This window comes from Trachemys scripta, chromosome 1 (genome assembly GCF_013100865.1).
Source record: "Trachemys scripta elegans isolate TJP31775 chromosome 1, CAS_Tse_1.0, whole genome shotgun sequence".
NCBI lineage: Eukaryota > Metazoa > Chordata > Testudines > Emydidae > Trachemys > Trachemys scripta.
This window is the reverse complement of record NC_048298.1, coordinates 212,769,175-212,784,888: the sequence shown is the minus strand read 5'-3', so window position 1 is coordinate 212,784,888 and position 15,714 is coordinate 212,769,175. Positions and strand designations below refer to the sequence as shown.

The following is a 15,714-nucleotide window of genomic DNA, read 5'->3' as shown; positions in this document are numbered from 1 at the left end:
GAAACTGCAACCAAGTTTAGCTAGAAGGTTCAATTTGCCTGACAAATGGCCTTAAGATAAACATAAGAACGTAAGAACGGCCATACTGGATCAGACCAATGGGCCATCTAGCCCAATATCCTGTCTTCTGACAGTGGTCAATGCCAAGTGCTTCAGAAGGAATGGACAGAATAGGCAATCATCTAGTGATCAACTCCTAGCTTCTAGCAGTCAGAGGCTAGAGACACCCAGAGCATGGGGTTGCATCCCTGACCATCTTGACTAATAACCATTGAAGGACCTATCCTCCATGAACTTTAGTTCTTTTTTGAACCCCATTATATTTTTGACCTTCACAACATCCTCTGGCAATGAGTTCACTGGGTTGACTCTGTGTTGTGTGAAGAAGTACATCCTTTTGTTTGTTTTAAATCTGCTGCCTATTAATTTCATTGGAAGACTCGTGGTTCTTCTGTTACATGAAGGGGTGAATAACATTTCCTTATTCACTTTTTCCACACCATTCACAATTTTATGGAACTCTATCATATCCCACCTTAGTATCTCCTTTCCAAGCTGAAAAGTCCCAGCCTTTTGAATCTCTCCTCACATGGAAGCTGTTTCAGACCCTCAATAATTTTTGTTGCCCTTCTCGGTACCTTTTCCAATTCTAATATATCTTTTTTGAGATGAGGCAACCAGAACTGCATGCAGTATTCAAGATATGGGCGTACCATGGATTAATATAGTGACATATTTTCTGTATTATTATCTATTCCTTTCCTAATGGTTCCTCACATCCTGTTAGCATTTTTGACTGCCACTGCATGTTGAGCAGATGTTTTCAGAGAACTATCCACAATGACTCCAAAATCTCTTTCTTGAGTTGGAACAGTTCGTTTAGCTCTGGATTACGTTTTCCAGTGTGCATTACTTTGCATTTATCAATACTGAATTTCATCTGCCATTTTGTTGCCCAGTCACCCAGTTTTGTGGGATCCCTTTGTAACTCTTTGCGGTCTGCTTTGGACTTAACTATCTTGCGTAATTTTGTATCATCTGCAAATTTTGCCACCTCACTGTTTACCCCCTTTTCTTGATCATTTATGAATATGTTGAACAGCACTGGTCCCAGTACAGATCCCTGGGAGACATCACTATTTACCTCTCACTATTCTGAAAACTGACCATTTATTCCTATCCTTTGTTTCCTGTGCTTTAACCAGTTACTGATCAATTAAATGACCTTCCAACTTATCCCATGACTGCTTACTTTGGTTAAGAGCCTTTGGTGAGGGACCTTGTCAAACGCTGTCTGAAAGTCCAAGTATACTATATCTCCTGGATCATCCTTGTCCATGTTTGTTGACCCCCTCAAATAATTCTAATAGATTGGTGAGGCATGATTTCCCTTTACAAAAGCCGTGTTGATTCTTCCCCAATAAATCATGTTCATCTATGTGTCTGAATAATTCTGTTCTTTACTATAGTTTAAACCAATTTGCCTGGTACAGAAGTTAGGCTTGCCAGCCTGTAATTTCCAGGATTGCCTCTGGAGATTTTTTTAAGAATTGGTGTCATTTTAGCTATCTGCCTGTCATCTGATGCAGAAGCTGATTTAAATAATAGGTTACATACCACACTTAATAGTTCTGCAATTTCATATTTGAGTTCCTTCAAAATTTTTGGGTGAGTACCGCTTGGTTCTGGTGACTTATTACTGTTTAATTTATCAGTTTGTTGAAGCATGAAGGGACATACAAATATTTAGCATATCTGGTATGTAAATATCTTGCAATGCTGGCTACAATAGTGCCATGCAAACACCTGTTCTCACTTTCAGGTGACATTGTAAATAAGAAGTGGGCAGCATTAGCTCCCGTAAATATAAACAAACTTGTTTGTCTTAGCGATTGGCTGAACAAGTGGTAGGACTGAGTGGACTTGTAGGCGCTAAAGTTTTACATTGTTTTGTTTTTCAGTGCAGTTAGGTTAAAAAAATCTATTTCATGATAAAGAGATTGCACTATAGTACTTATATGAGGTGAACTGAAAAATTAATACTATTTCTTTTATCTTTTTTACAATGCAAATATTTGTAATTAAAAATAATAATATAAAATAAGCACAGTACACTTTGTATTCTATGTTGTAATTGGAATCAATGTATTTGAAAATGTAGAAAAACATCCAAAAATATTTATAATATATTTAAATTGGTATTCTACTATTGTTTAACAGTGCAATTAAAACTGCAGTTAATCACAACTATTTCTTTTAATCTAGTTAATTTGTTTTGCATTAATCGCATGCATTGACTGTTATTAATTGACAGCCCTACTTAAAATATTTCATGCTGATAATTTTTGAGTCTTTGGCTAGTTGCTCATCAAATTCTTTTTAGGCCTGCCTAATTATACTTTTACACTTGAACTGCTCCTTTCTATTTTCCTCAGTAGGATTTAACTTCCAATTTTTAAAGGATGCCTTTTTGCCTCTTACCTCTTCTTTTACTCTGTTGTTTAGCCACGGTGGCACTTTTTTGGTCTTCTTCCTGTGTTTTTTAATTGGGTTATTCATGTAATTTGAGCCTCTATTATGGTATATTTTAAAAGTTTCCACTACTTTATTCCATGACAAGGAATAATGTGGCCGAAAGGATGGCCTTGCCCAAAGGACCTCTTTCCACTCTTAAGGTACGTCTATACTTACTTCCTGGTCCGGATTGATTGATCTTCTGGGATCGATCCCGGAAGTGCTTGCCGTCGACGCCGGTACTCCAGCTCAGCGAGAGGAGTACGCGGCATCGACGGGGGAGCCTCCCTGCCGCGTCTGGACCCGCGGTAAGTTCGAACTAAGGTACTTTGAATTCAGCTACGTTATTAACGTAGCTGAATTTGCGTATCTTAGTCCGAAGTGGGTGGGTTAGTGTGGACCAGGCCTCACAAAAGAAACAAGACCACATACCATAAATTACAGATCATATTCCTTTCACTTAGACACGTTATGAAATGTGAAGCTTCAGTCAGCACAACGGCTTAGTACTAGCGTAGAGCAATCACCATGCAGGAGATCTAGCTGATGAAGTCTTTAGGATTCTTGCTGCTGCCTAGTTCAGGCACCTTGCTGAAGTGACATGCTCAAGGCAGGAATTTGGAGGTGAAATGCAGGATTACATCTGATACCACCCTGAACTGAAAAAAGCTCAAGGCTGAGAACTGCCTTCCTAACTATTGGAAGACCACTGCAATGGTAACTGAAGTAAGAGAAAAAAAGAAATTGCAGGATTTAAATAGGAGAGTATGTATTCATGTTGAATATGTAAATATTCATATTATATATATATATGTGTATGTATGCACATATGTATGAAAATATTATTGTTATATATTTTCTACACTTTTCCAGGATGTCAAAGAAAGAAATAGGGGATAGATGTGGAATATTTAAATGTGTTACTTCAAGCATTTATGCAATCTTTACAAGCCAGGGAGTAAGAAGGGATTCTTTTATTCCCCCATCCCTTTGCATTCTCCCCGTGGCTGTTCCGATTAATGCTGGGAGCTGGTTCGGCACCCAGTAGGCCCCAGAACTGGGAATGGCAAAATGATGGCTTAGCGCTGTTTTTGCATTGCTCCCTCTGCACTAAGGATTAAGCCCTGAAACTGTGAGTTCAACGTCTCTCTCAGGAGTTATTAGTAAGGAAAATGTTTACTTCATTACATTACTGAAATATTGATTATTTTACTGGTAGGATACTTGGATTTCCAGATAACTAAGAATTGTCTCATCTATTAATTTAATCTTGTTTTTGGAAATAGCTACCTGCTGCAAAAAAATTGCTTTCCCTATTTCTGAAGCTATTTACTGTACCCAGCCAGATCATTCTGAATACGCACTTATTAATTCTGTTGTCTGCTCAGATGCATATTTGTGCATATGAAAACAAAGGAACTGGTGTATTCATTTTTAATGATGGTTCAGACTAACAAAAAGAGAGCACACAAAATTTTTCAGTGTCACAGTTCAGGGCAACTGCACCTGTATTTCCCGCTCCATGGTCTACCAAAGGCATCCACTCTAGGTTCCTGGCTCCTCAGTCATCACCTCTCTTGAGCAGAGGCCAGCATCTCTCTCCTTCTGTGACATTACCCAGGGTACAATCTGGACTGATGAACAGCTGTGTCCCCTCAATTCTCCAACCTGGGGTGCCTTTTACACTGCTTCTCTGTGAGAGTTACCACACCTGGTCTACTCACACACAGCCTCCAGCATGTAAGTTACCCCCCAGTTATATTGTATGAGTGCTATAGCCAGCCATTCATTAACTATGCTGCAGAGCAACACCAGCAAATTTGCAGTGCCACACTTTCCCCAGAAATGGGTGTCTTGTACTACCCAGTACCCTCCTGGACAACACTAGCTCATATAAAGTTTGTCGTTTTATTAATAGAAAATTATATGCCTGAATCCTGTTATCCCAAATGGAGTTTACCCAACACATCAGTCCAAACATACTGACTTAGATGAATCAGTAAAACAAGTTTATTAACTACAGAAAGATAGATTTTAAGTGACTACAAGAAATGAGGCATAAAAGTCAGAACCAGTTACAAGAAAATAAAAGTAAAGTGAAACTAATACCTAATTTATTAAGCTAAGTGAATTCAAAGCAAATGTCGCTTTCATTGCATGTTACAGCTGTCTTACTGGCTGAATCTCCTTCAGTCAGGATCCCTCCCCCAGTCCGATGCTGTTTCCTTTGTTCTTCAAGTGTTAAGTGCGTAGAAAGACAAGGAGGAATCATATGGGATGTCTCCTCTGTCCTCTTATAATTCTTTCTCTTCTTCAAGAACCATCTCCAGCTGATGATCAGGAGACAGAAAGCCTGTGTGGACAGGAAACCCCATCTGTTTCTTTGTCAAGATGTAGATTTTCACCCACATCCTCTTTCCTGCCAAAGAATAACCACTTAACCAGGTGATGGTCCATTTGATTTTGTTGACACCTGGCTTAGGTGTTGGCTAGCCTTTTGTCTCTGAGGAACTCGTTTATGGTTGCTCCCCTCAGACAATGAACATATCTTAATAATACTATATGGAGGACTCTTATAGCTTTACATTCAGTATTGCCAAACATATTTTACCAGGACAATAATCAGAAAATTATGAGTTTTCAAATGATACCTCACAAGGCAAAATTTGTCCAAAATGGATCACAGTCCTGTGTAAGGGGTGAATATGGGGTTACAGACTGTCACCCTCCTGACCAGGTCTTTTGCCCAGGCTGCGCCTACATTGTGATATCTTCAGCAAATCAGACTGCCTAAATAGACCAGTGTCTGTGCATTCCTTTCTTTCGCAAGGCATAAGAGCTGTAACTGCCACACATTATAAGTTACTACACAGCCCTTTCTAAGGGAGCACATTTATTTAACAAGCACATTTATTTAACACTGTTTCCCATCACAGAGATGCCCAACATCATTTTCATGAAGTGGTGGCAGCTCCCAGGACCACAAATCAGACTGATTTTTTTGTTTTGCCTTATCTGTCTGTTTATACATTTGCAAGTCTCCCGTGACACTGACATCAGTCATTCTTGTTTTCAGTCTTCCGTTGAACAAAATGTCAGCAGGTGACAGCCCATGCTTTATTGGTGCCCATTCTGTAATTAAACAGTGTTAAATATGGGTCAGAATCTGACTCTGCATCCCTTTTCAGTAGGTGCTTTATTATTTTGACACCATTTTCCATCAACCAGTTGGACTGGGAATAATGGGAACTATCAGTTACATGTCCAAGCCTGTACTTCACTGCAAACTGCTTAAACTCATGTCCACGAAACTGTGGCTCCCTGGCAGACATTACTATGCCAGGTAAACCTTGTCTAGCAAAAACAGATTTGATATGTATAATCACCTGTTTAGTTGCAACATTTTATAGGAAAGCTCTCTCAGGGAAGGGTGAATAAACAGTCCAGAACAAGTACTTTTTTTGTGTGTGTGTTGGCTGGAAAAAACTAACAACCAACCAACAAAACAGCACAACAACACCGGACTACTTTTTTCCAAGGGGTCCATTTTTCCTGTGCCACCAACATGAGCTCTTATTTGACTTGCCATGTATTTTTGACATATGCAGTAAACTGCTTCCTCAGTGTCACTGCTCATTTGAGGCCAGTATAAAGTGTCTTTGACGTTCTCTTAGGTTTTTGAATCATGAAATGACCTTCATGTACCCTTTTTAACATTTTTCTGCAACACCTTAGGAATCACCATCCTGCTGCCTTTAAATAAAATCCCATCTAATACTGACAACTTCCCCTTAAACTGATAAATAGGGGCTGGGAATAAACTGCCCTGGCCACCCTATTAAAACAATGACTTTCTGCAGGGTCTCATCCTGAGCAGTAGCTCTGGCAATCACAATCTACAATTCGTCTGAGTCCAGACACAGGGGTATTGTTTTTTTAAAAGGAGGTTGACATGTACTAACTCTAGCTCTGGACTTTGCTTCACTGCATTTTTGTCAAATGCTCTACAGTGTGTGTCTGCAACCACCTAATCTCTTAGAGGTTTGTATTCAGTTTGAAAATCATACATTTGTGGCTGAAAAATTAATCTCTGTATTCCCAGGGGGATGTTTGCAAGTCTTCTTTGGCAACGGCAATAAGTGAGTGTGACGTTATTGACATAACCTGTGCCGTATAGATCATTGTTGCAACCACTGTTATATATTTGCCGCAAATATTGTACAAAGGTTGTCGTGTAAGGTGTCTATGGAAAGGTTATGATTTGCTGGGTATGATTATGCTATCTATATGTATTTATCATTTTTGTAGTTGAAGTTGTGAATATTGGCTAAATACTTGTATCTCAATGGGTTTTTATTCTAAGTAGCCTCAGTAAAGCATTTGGTCAGCTTCTTGAGGAGGAACTATTCTCAGTAAGTGCCCAATCAAGAAACACTTAACTGACAATGGACTTTGAAGACGCCAATCCAAATCTGCGCTTTCCTGGGAACGTTCAAACTAACATGTAATCAAGGCGTGGGCCTGCCAACTGAGTCATGCATAGACATGTGACTTGCCCATGTGACTCCAAGCTCCATCTTGCTGCTGTGATTTTCCACAGTAAGAACAAAGAGGGGTCCTTCCATGGGCAGAGAATATAAAAGGCCCCGTAAACCCCTCCATGTTGTCTTCAATCCTGTTTCTGACCTCTGGAGAAACCTGGCTACAAACTGAAGCTCTGAACAAAAGGACTGAATGACCCATCCCAGCTGAGGATGTACTCCAGAGACTTGATTTGTGCCTGCAGTTTATTCAATCACTGTTACAAGCCTGAGCCAAGAACTTTGCCATTACTGTATGTAATTGATTCCATTTAACCAATTCTAGCTCTCATCTATATCTTTTTCCTTTTATGAATAAATCTTTAGATTTTAGATTCTAAAGGATAGGCAACAGCGTGATTTGTGGGTAAGATCTGACTTGTATACTGACCTGGGTCTGGGCTTGGTCCTTTGGGAATGGGAGAACCTTTTTTCTTTTACTGAGGTATTGGTTTTCATAACCATTCGTCCCCATAACTGGTGGCACTGGTGGTGATATTGGGAAACTGGAGTGTCTAAGGGAATTGCTTGTATGACTCCTGGATAGCCAGCAGGGTAAAACTGGCATCTTCTCTGTTTGGCTGGTTTGGTTTGCCTTGGTGTGCAAAGGAACCCCAGCCTCAAGCTGTAACTGCCCTGCTGTACGCAATTTGTCCTGAATTGATACTCTCAGAAGTGACCCACCAAAGGCAGCATCGTTACAGTGGGTAATGGTCAATTTCAGCTAACGCAGGCCTCCCATAAATAAAGACATGAAACTTTTTAGATCCGTTACCTAAGGCCAAAGCCACCTCCTCTATTTGAGCATACTGACACTTAGTTTTTATTAGTGCCTGTGACACAAGCCACTGGTCTCCAGTTTTGACTACACAGTACAATCTCAGAGTTACAAACACCTTGGAAATGGAGGTTGTATGTAACTCTGAAATGTTCGTAACTCTGAACAAAACATTATGGTTTTTTCAAAAGTTTACAACTGAATATTGACTTAATACAGCTTCGAAACTTTAGTATGCAGAAGAAAAATGCTACTTTCCCTTTATTTTTTTTGTTTAACACGGTACTGTACAGTATTTTCTTTTTTTGTTTTCTCTGCTGCTGCCTGATTGTGTACTTCCATTTCCAAATGAGGCGTGTGATTGTCTGGTCAGTTTGTAACTCTGGTGTTCATAACTTTGAGGTTCTACAGTACTACTGTAAGAGGATTGCACCTACTCTCCTTGAAGTCATTTGTGGACAACTTACTTTTGTGCTTACTCTCACTGTACCTCAGATGTGGGGCTTCTTTAATTCACTTCTTCAGTTTCTCAAAATCCTTAAGATTTGCACCCCATGTTCATTGGACATCTTTGCACCGGAGTATTTTCAAGTTGCTGGTTCAGGCAGCTAGATTAGGTACAAATTTCCCTATATAGTTCTGAACTATTAGTTCACCATTCCAAGAAATTGTTGTACCTTTTCCTGGGCTATTTGGGCAGGCATGTTGGTGATGGCCTCATCCTTACTGTGATCTACCTGTTCACTTTGCTGTTCTCTCTTCTCTCCCAGATATGCTATTTCCATTACATGGCATGTATATTTCGGTTATCTTTATCCCAGCAGCTCTGGTTCTTTCCAAGGTTGCTTAGAGCCTCTGGTCATGCTCATCTATTGTTCTCTTCCCCCCCAATCAAAACAATTATCTATGTAAGCCTTAGCACCTTCTATACCATGAAAAATTTGCTGTCTTTTCCAGTGAAACACCTTGGGTGTCAAACATAACCCAAATGGCAGTCTGTGGAAACAGTTTTCAGGGTAGCAGCCGTGTTAGTCTTTATCCTCAAAAAAAAACAGGAGTACTTGTGGCACCTTAGAGACTAACAAATTTATTAGAGCATAAGCTTTCGTGGGCTACAACCCACTTCTTCGGATGCATATAGAGTGAAACATATGTTGAGGAGAAATATATACACACATACAGAGAGCATGAACAGGTGGGAGTTGTCTTACCAACTCTGAGAGGCCAATTGAGTAAGAGAAAAAAACTTTTGAAGTGATAATCAAGATAGCTCAGTACAGACAGTTTGATAAGAAGCAAGTGTGAGAATACTTACCAGGGGAGATAGATTCAATGTTTGTAATGGCTCAGCCATTCCCAGTCCTTATTCAATCCTGAGTTGATTGTGTCTAGTTTGCATATCAATTCCAGCACTGTGGAAACAGTGTCTCCTAATAGGGATCTTGAATGTGCATAAATGTGTCCTGTTTTTGTAAGGGCATCTGCCAGGATCCTGCTGATGCATCAAACTGAAAAAAAATCTGGCATCAGCCATCTCCCCAAAAATTTCTTTTGTTGCATGTAGTGGAAAATTTTCCCTTTTACATATTTAAATCTTTTGCATCTATACCAAAGTGAAGGGCTCAGTCTTTTTTCAGAATGACCAACAAGTGTACCTGCTCTGTTGATTTTCTATTCATATTATGATTCCTAGAGTAATGAGCCTATCTTTTAGTTTCTGCCTGAGGCTGAATGTAGGGTGCATGGGTTCTTTCAGCTCTATTCTGTACTCTGGTGAGAGCTTCTCTATCCCATGGAAAGACATCCTCAAACTCTTCTTCAACTGCTTTGGTGTCCAATGAACGCACCATCTTGATGAGATCAAGGGCTTGACACACTTTTAACCCAACAATGGGTGCTGTTTTCCCTGGTACTGCTACAAATTATATCTTTTCCAATTTGTTATTTACCCATACATTTAGTTCACATATACCTCTGGTGGTAATATACTCACCACCGTAAGCCTGGAGTTTCACCCATTTACACTCCACAATCTGTGGCTTTTCTTTTAGAGCTTTCATCACTGTTTCTGGCAACACATTGTCTTGTGCACCAGTGGCCAACTTAAAAGTAATAAATGTCCCATTTTCTTTCAGATTGACAGTTCAATTGTTTTCTACTGCAACAATGTCCACTGCTCCTAAAAAGAAGCTAGTGGTGCGGTCACCATTCTCTTTGTGCATACTGTGCTGGTGCTTGAAAACTCTTGCAAAGTGATGTAATCAATTTCATGTCTTGCGCCTTTTCCCATATGCTGGGCATTGTCTTGACTGTCACAGATTGTACAGCTTAATGTACTGTTTTTGCTGGACGCTGAGCTCCACACGGTTTTCTGCCTCAGATTTCTTTTCTTGTTATATTTTGGATTCTTTATCATGTCTACAGTATCAGAGCACTGTCCATGCTCCATAAGCTTCATTCTGGACTGAGGGATTTCTGCTTCTTGGCAAATTCTAATTGCTTTGTCAAGTGTTAATTCTGGTCTTTTAGTAGTCTCTCTCTGAGACGTTGGTTCTAGATCCCAATCACAATCTGGTCTCTTAATAAGGACTCGATGTCCTGTGGTGGGATAGGTTCTCACCCTGGTCAGGAAAGGATTAAAGAGCTCTCTGGGAATGATCAGCCTCAACCTGTTGTACCTATGGGGCCTGTTGCAGCAGGATAGAGGAGGCTCCTTAAAAGGGAGGATCCCAGCCCAGTGCAGGTGGCGCTTAGAAGCAGGGGCATGCGCAGGTATTTAAATTTGACTGCTTGGGGAGGGGCACGTTAAACACCCACATATCATATACATTAAACCCTCTGACACATGCACATACATCATATGCATAGAAATACACAGCAGTACACTCACCATTTCAATGAAAATCCATGTGCTGTGGAGCCATCTAAATAAATGTATCCACAAGTACTTGGCTGCGGCAGGGTCAGACAGCTCCTCTGGCCCCAAAGCCGCCACAGCACAGAGAGAGAGAGAGAGAGAGAGAGAGAGAGAGCGCGTGCACTCCTCTGGCCCTGGAGCCATGGTGAGGAGAGAGAGAGAGAGCGCTTCTCTGGCCATGGGGCCAGAGCTGTGCCCCCACAGAACTCCAGGGCGGGAGGAGCTGTCAGCTCCCATCACAGCCCCAGGGCTGGAGGAGCTCCCTCTCCCTGCCGCGGCCCCGGTGCCAGAGGAACTCTGTGACCCTGCCACAGCTAGGGTTACCACCTGGCTGGTATTTGACCGGACTGGATGTTTTTTTATGGATTTGTCAGTTGCCAGAAAAATAATTTAATCTGCTCGGGTTTTTTTGTTTGTTTGTTTGTTTGTTTTTACGTGGCTCTAAAGATTTGCATTACTATCACAATATACTGGGATATCTAATGTTAAAAGTTTCTGCATACAGCTAAAGGTGCTGCAGTGTTCCCAGTTCTGCAGTTTAAGCGATAACAGATCAAAACTGTTGAAAATACAGCAGCTATCTACCCACCAACACACAAGTGCACTGCACATGTGTGAGAGAGGGGTCCGAGTCATGTGAGTGCGGAGAATGGATGGTTGCGGAGTTGCCTCATGATTGGGGGGTTAGGGTTGTGGCAGGCTTGCCCTGTGGTGGGGAAGGATGCCAGGTTTTTTTGCATTTCAAATGTGGTAACCCTAGCTGAAGCCCGAAAGTCGGAAGAGTTCTGTGCCCCTGCAGATTAATGGGGGGCCGTGCTCCTGCTTGCCCCCTTTGTGCACACCCCTGCGTGGAGGGAAGCAGAGCTAGAGCTCCCTAGCCCCACACAGCACAGCTGCTTACTCAAAAAGCTGCTGAAGAGCCTCTGCCACCTGAGCCCTCTGGAGAGGTGTGGAGGGACCATCTTCACTTTACTTTTCATTTGAGCCCAGAGTGCTCGAACTGGGGCTCTCGGACTGCGGCTCTCAGACTGCAGGGGTTAGGAACCCAGCCACCTTCACAGCACATGCAGAGAAAAGTGAGGTGAGCCCAACTGTTTTGTGGCTGCAGAATTACTTTGTTTGCCTTTTTATTTGTCTGGACTGTGGTCATGCTCGGAAATGGGGCAGCCGGCCCCATGGAAACTGTATCCTGCACACCAAACAGGCACAACAGCAACCCCTTCAGCCAGAAAGGATGGGAGAGATGTCCACTCTCATCCCATGAAGGTGCCCCAGAGTTACAATCCAAGGTATCCCCCAAAATTGCATGACTGGCTCTTTCAGCCTTAGATGAGTCACAAACTCTTCTATGGTTTCACCTTCTTTTTGTACTCTTTGTTTAAAAAAAAAAAAAAAAAAAGCTCCTATGTTTCAATTTTACATGAAGTGTATTACTCCTCAAATTTCTGTAATACATTTTCTAGTTAGCCTCCTCTACCTGAAGTAACTGAAAACTGTTAAACACATCAAATACCTCAGGATCAGATATTGTCAAAAATAAGGTTACCTTCTGATTGTCTTCCTTGTTTCTGGAACCCATTACGTATGTACTTACGTACGTACGTACGCGCACACACACTGAAGCGCTGTTTAAACCAGTTGTTTTCCAGCCCAGAAAGACATATAACGCTTATAAAGTTGATACAATAGTCTCTATAAACCTTCTATTTTGATATTGTTAGAACAAAATGCTTTGATTTTTCATTTTCAAATTACATTTTTCAAATTTATTATAATTGTTTTAGAAAGCAGAAATCAAAATGAAACTTTTTGATTTTGTTGATACAAAACATTTTGATCAACAGGACAAAAAAAAAAAAAAATTCCTCCAATTTGAAATGAAGCCAAATTTTGAAATCCTTCTAAATGGAACAGTCGTCATCCTCCAGCTCTAAGACAGACCAGTAAAAATGCTAGAGAAGGAGATTTAGGGTATCACAAGTTTATGCCTTTTTATGTTACAAGCTGAGCATATCAGCACCCACCGTTTTGTAATTCTCCTTCTTATGTTCTCAATGAGAAATTCAAATGCATGTATAAGTCTTTTTCAAACCCACTCTTCTTCCGTTCTGGTTTGATGTGTAAATCTGCTTGCACATATGTGTACTCATATGTTTACATATCGTTCATTTGTCAGAACATTCACATAACATTTTTAGATGCACATATGGTGCATCTAAAAAACATTTTGAAAATTCAACATACAAAGTTTTGAAACTGTTCATCTTTTGTAATGACTTTACGAGAGAAAATCCTTTTTAGCCATCTTCGAATTACAAGAGACAGCAATGCAGAATCTGATATTTGATGAACTTCTTAGAAATATCATTGAACTGGTGCAAATAATTTAGTATGAATCATAGAACTGGAAGGGACCTCGAGAGGTCATCTAGTCCAGTCCCCTGCACTCGTGGCAGGACTAAGTATTATCTGGACCATTCCTGACAGGCGTTTGTCTAACCTGCTCTTAAAAATCTCCAATGCTGGAGAGTCCACAACCTCCCTAAAAATGAATATGACTGACTGGTTCAAAATACAAGATAACTGATATTTCTAAATAGTAGAATCCTCAAAAATATCTATACAATCTATAAGTATATACATAAAAGTATAGCTTAAAAATCAAAATGAAGGCTGTCGAGGCAAGGCTTAGATATTCATTCAAGTAGGTACATGACTCTGATTTGCAGTTATCTCCTGTGACAATTAACGTAGATTTAGCAAGGTAGATTCTGCTTCCTCCCCACATTTAAATGTCTTTGAAATGGAAAGTCCCCAAGAAATAAGTATTTATTGATATCTGTGTGTAGTGTTGTTGTAGCCATGTTCTTTCTCTAATATCCGGACCCAAGTGGGTGAGGTAGTATCTTTGAATGGACCAGCTTCTGATGGTGAGAGAGGCTAAAAGCTTGTCTCTCTCACCAACAGAATTCGGTCCAATAAAAGATATTACCTCACTCCACCTTCTCTCTTTATTGATAGCGGTCATATAAGTTAATTAATAGCCATAGCTGTGCTTAATCCTGTTTTTTCTGTTTGACCAACTAACAGTTTTAAATTCTGAGAAAGTTAATCACTACCACTCAGGACTAAAAATTAACTCTTACGTGCAAAGTATCAATGTGCTACTATCAGCATTTAATCACTCACGGAAATGTAACTACAGGGAGTATGGACCCAGGGCCGACTCCAGGCACCAGCTTAACAAGCAGGGGCTTGGGGCGGCCAAGCGAGAGGGGCGGCACCTGCGGCAATTTGGGGGCGGCAGGTCCCTCACTCCCTCTAGGAGAGAAGCACCTGCCGCTGAACTGCCGCCAATCAGGGCTTTTTTTTCCTCCGCGCCCCCCCCCCCCCCCGCCAATTGCCGCTGCTGATCACGATCGCGAAATGCTGGAGCTGGCCCTGTATGAACCTAATCCTATAAGGTGCCTAGCAGTTCCCACAGAGTTCAGTGGGATCATAGGGCACTCAGCACCTCTTGAAGTACTCAGAAATGTGCAGGATCAGATTCCAAGTGAACATGGGGTCCCCAAGTGATAGGTCAATGTTGGATGATATAGGGCCCAATCCAGCTCCTATTAAATTCAGTGAAAAACTCCCATTATTCAGACAGAAGTTGGATTGGACCCATAGTGACTATCATATTAAAATGATGGAAATGTAATTAAACATACCTTGTCTCTTTTCTTTGTGCTCATAGAAGTGTGCAGTTTGAGTGATATCGGTCATTCACATCTGCATCTATTTAAGCAGCTCTATATCCATTGTATCTGCAAATGAAGGAAGGAGTGACCCATTTTCAATTATATTAAAAATAAATCAAATTATTTTTCAACAAATAAATTCTGTAGTGAGAAATTACCATGTGTTCCCTTGAAATCTGCACTCTGCTGTGAAAAAGAGCAGCATTAAGGACCGGCCTCAATAGGACAAACACGAAGGATGAAAAAGAAGTGGGCTAGTGACTTCCCATACATTTGCTGAAGCTGCTCTTCTTCTTTTCCCTGTCATACTTAGTTTTTATAATTTAGCTAAAATGGCTGATCTGTTACCTCTAATCTGAAATCCATGTTTCAGGAATATTCATATGACCGACCAAGGCAAATCAAAAAGGGTACAAACATGGCAAATCAAAATTTATTTTCTAAGTCAACAAAAGTCACACTATTTACCCAGATTTCATTTCTCATCTATCCTCCCCATCCCACTTCCCCCAACTAAAAAAATGACAAGTCTCATGGCTACAGCAGGAGTGAGATCCTGGCTTTACTGAAGTTAATGGCAAAACTTCCACTGACTTTAGTAGAACCAGGATTTCATCCTACATGTTCCCAAATATGCCTGTGAGGCCTATTTCAAAATGTATTTGTACAAATAAAATGTAGAGACACAGGGCTTTGGGCACATGAACACAAAAGTGCAATTCTGTATATACCAGTTCACGTGGGCCAAATAATAAATGTGTGCCCCAACAGGTGATTTCTCTACTACATTGTTCATAGGTAGTATATGACACTATCTGTATTGTTATTCACGCACAAATTTATAAGAGAACATGTTGTGCAAATGAAATATGATTTTGACTAAAACATTTCCCTACTCTGTTATTTTGCACAGTACAGTATAATCAATGCATGCTGAAATCTCCGTTGTATGTTACTGTTTTGTATATACCATACATAGACACAACAAGACCTTATAGCATGTTAGCTTGAATTTTAATCAACATTTCTGTAGTGCATAATCATTGGATGAACAGAACAGTAATCTCTGAAAGGCCATTGTTTAGCACTAGTATATAAAGCAGTATTAATATCAACATTATCTCATTTGTCATGGGAGAAAAATCTTAACCACATTCAAAATCAGTTCTGTGAAGGGACATA

The 15,714-nt window shown here is 40.5% G+C and overlaps 1 protein-coding gene across 1 annotated transcript in view; it reads right to left on the bottom strand.

The window, feature by feature from the left end:
• The window catches only part of CLTRN (collectrin, amino acid transport regulator), a 38,806-nt gene extending 24,206 nt beyond the window's left edge, over positions 1-14,600 (bottom strand). The window contains exon 1 of the mRNA XM_034756385.1: positions 14,503-14,600. Coding sequence (XP_034612276.1) covers positions 14,503-14,557 — 55 coding nt within the window. The 5' untranslated portion in view covers positions 14,558-14,600. The remainder of the gene's footprint in view (positions 1-14,502) is intronic.
• Between the last annotated feature and the right edge of the window lie 1,114 nt (positions 14,601-15,714).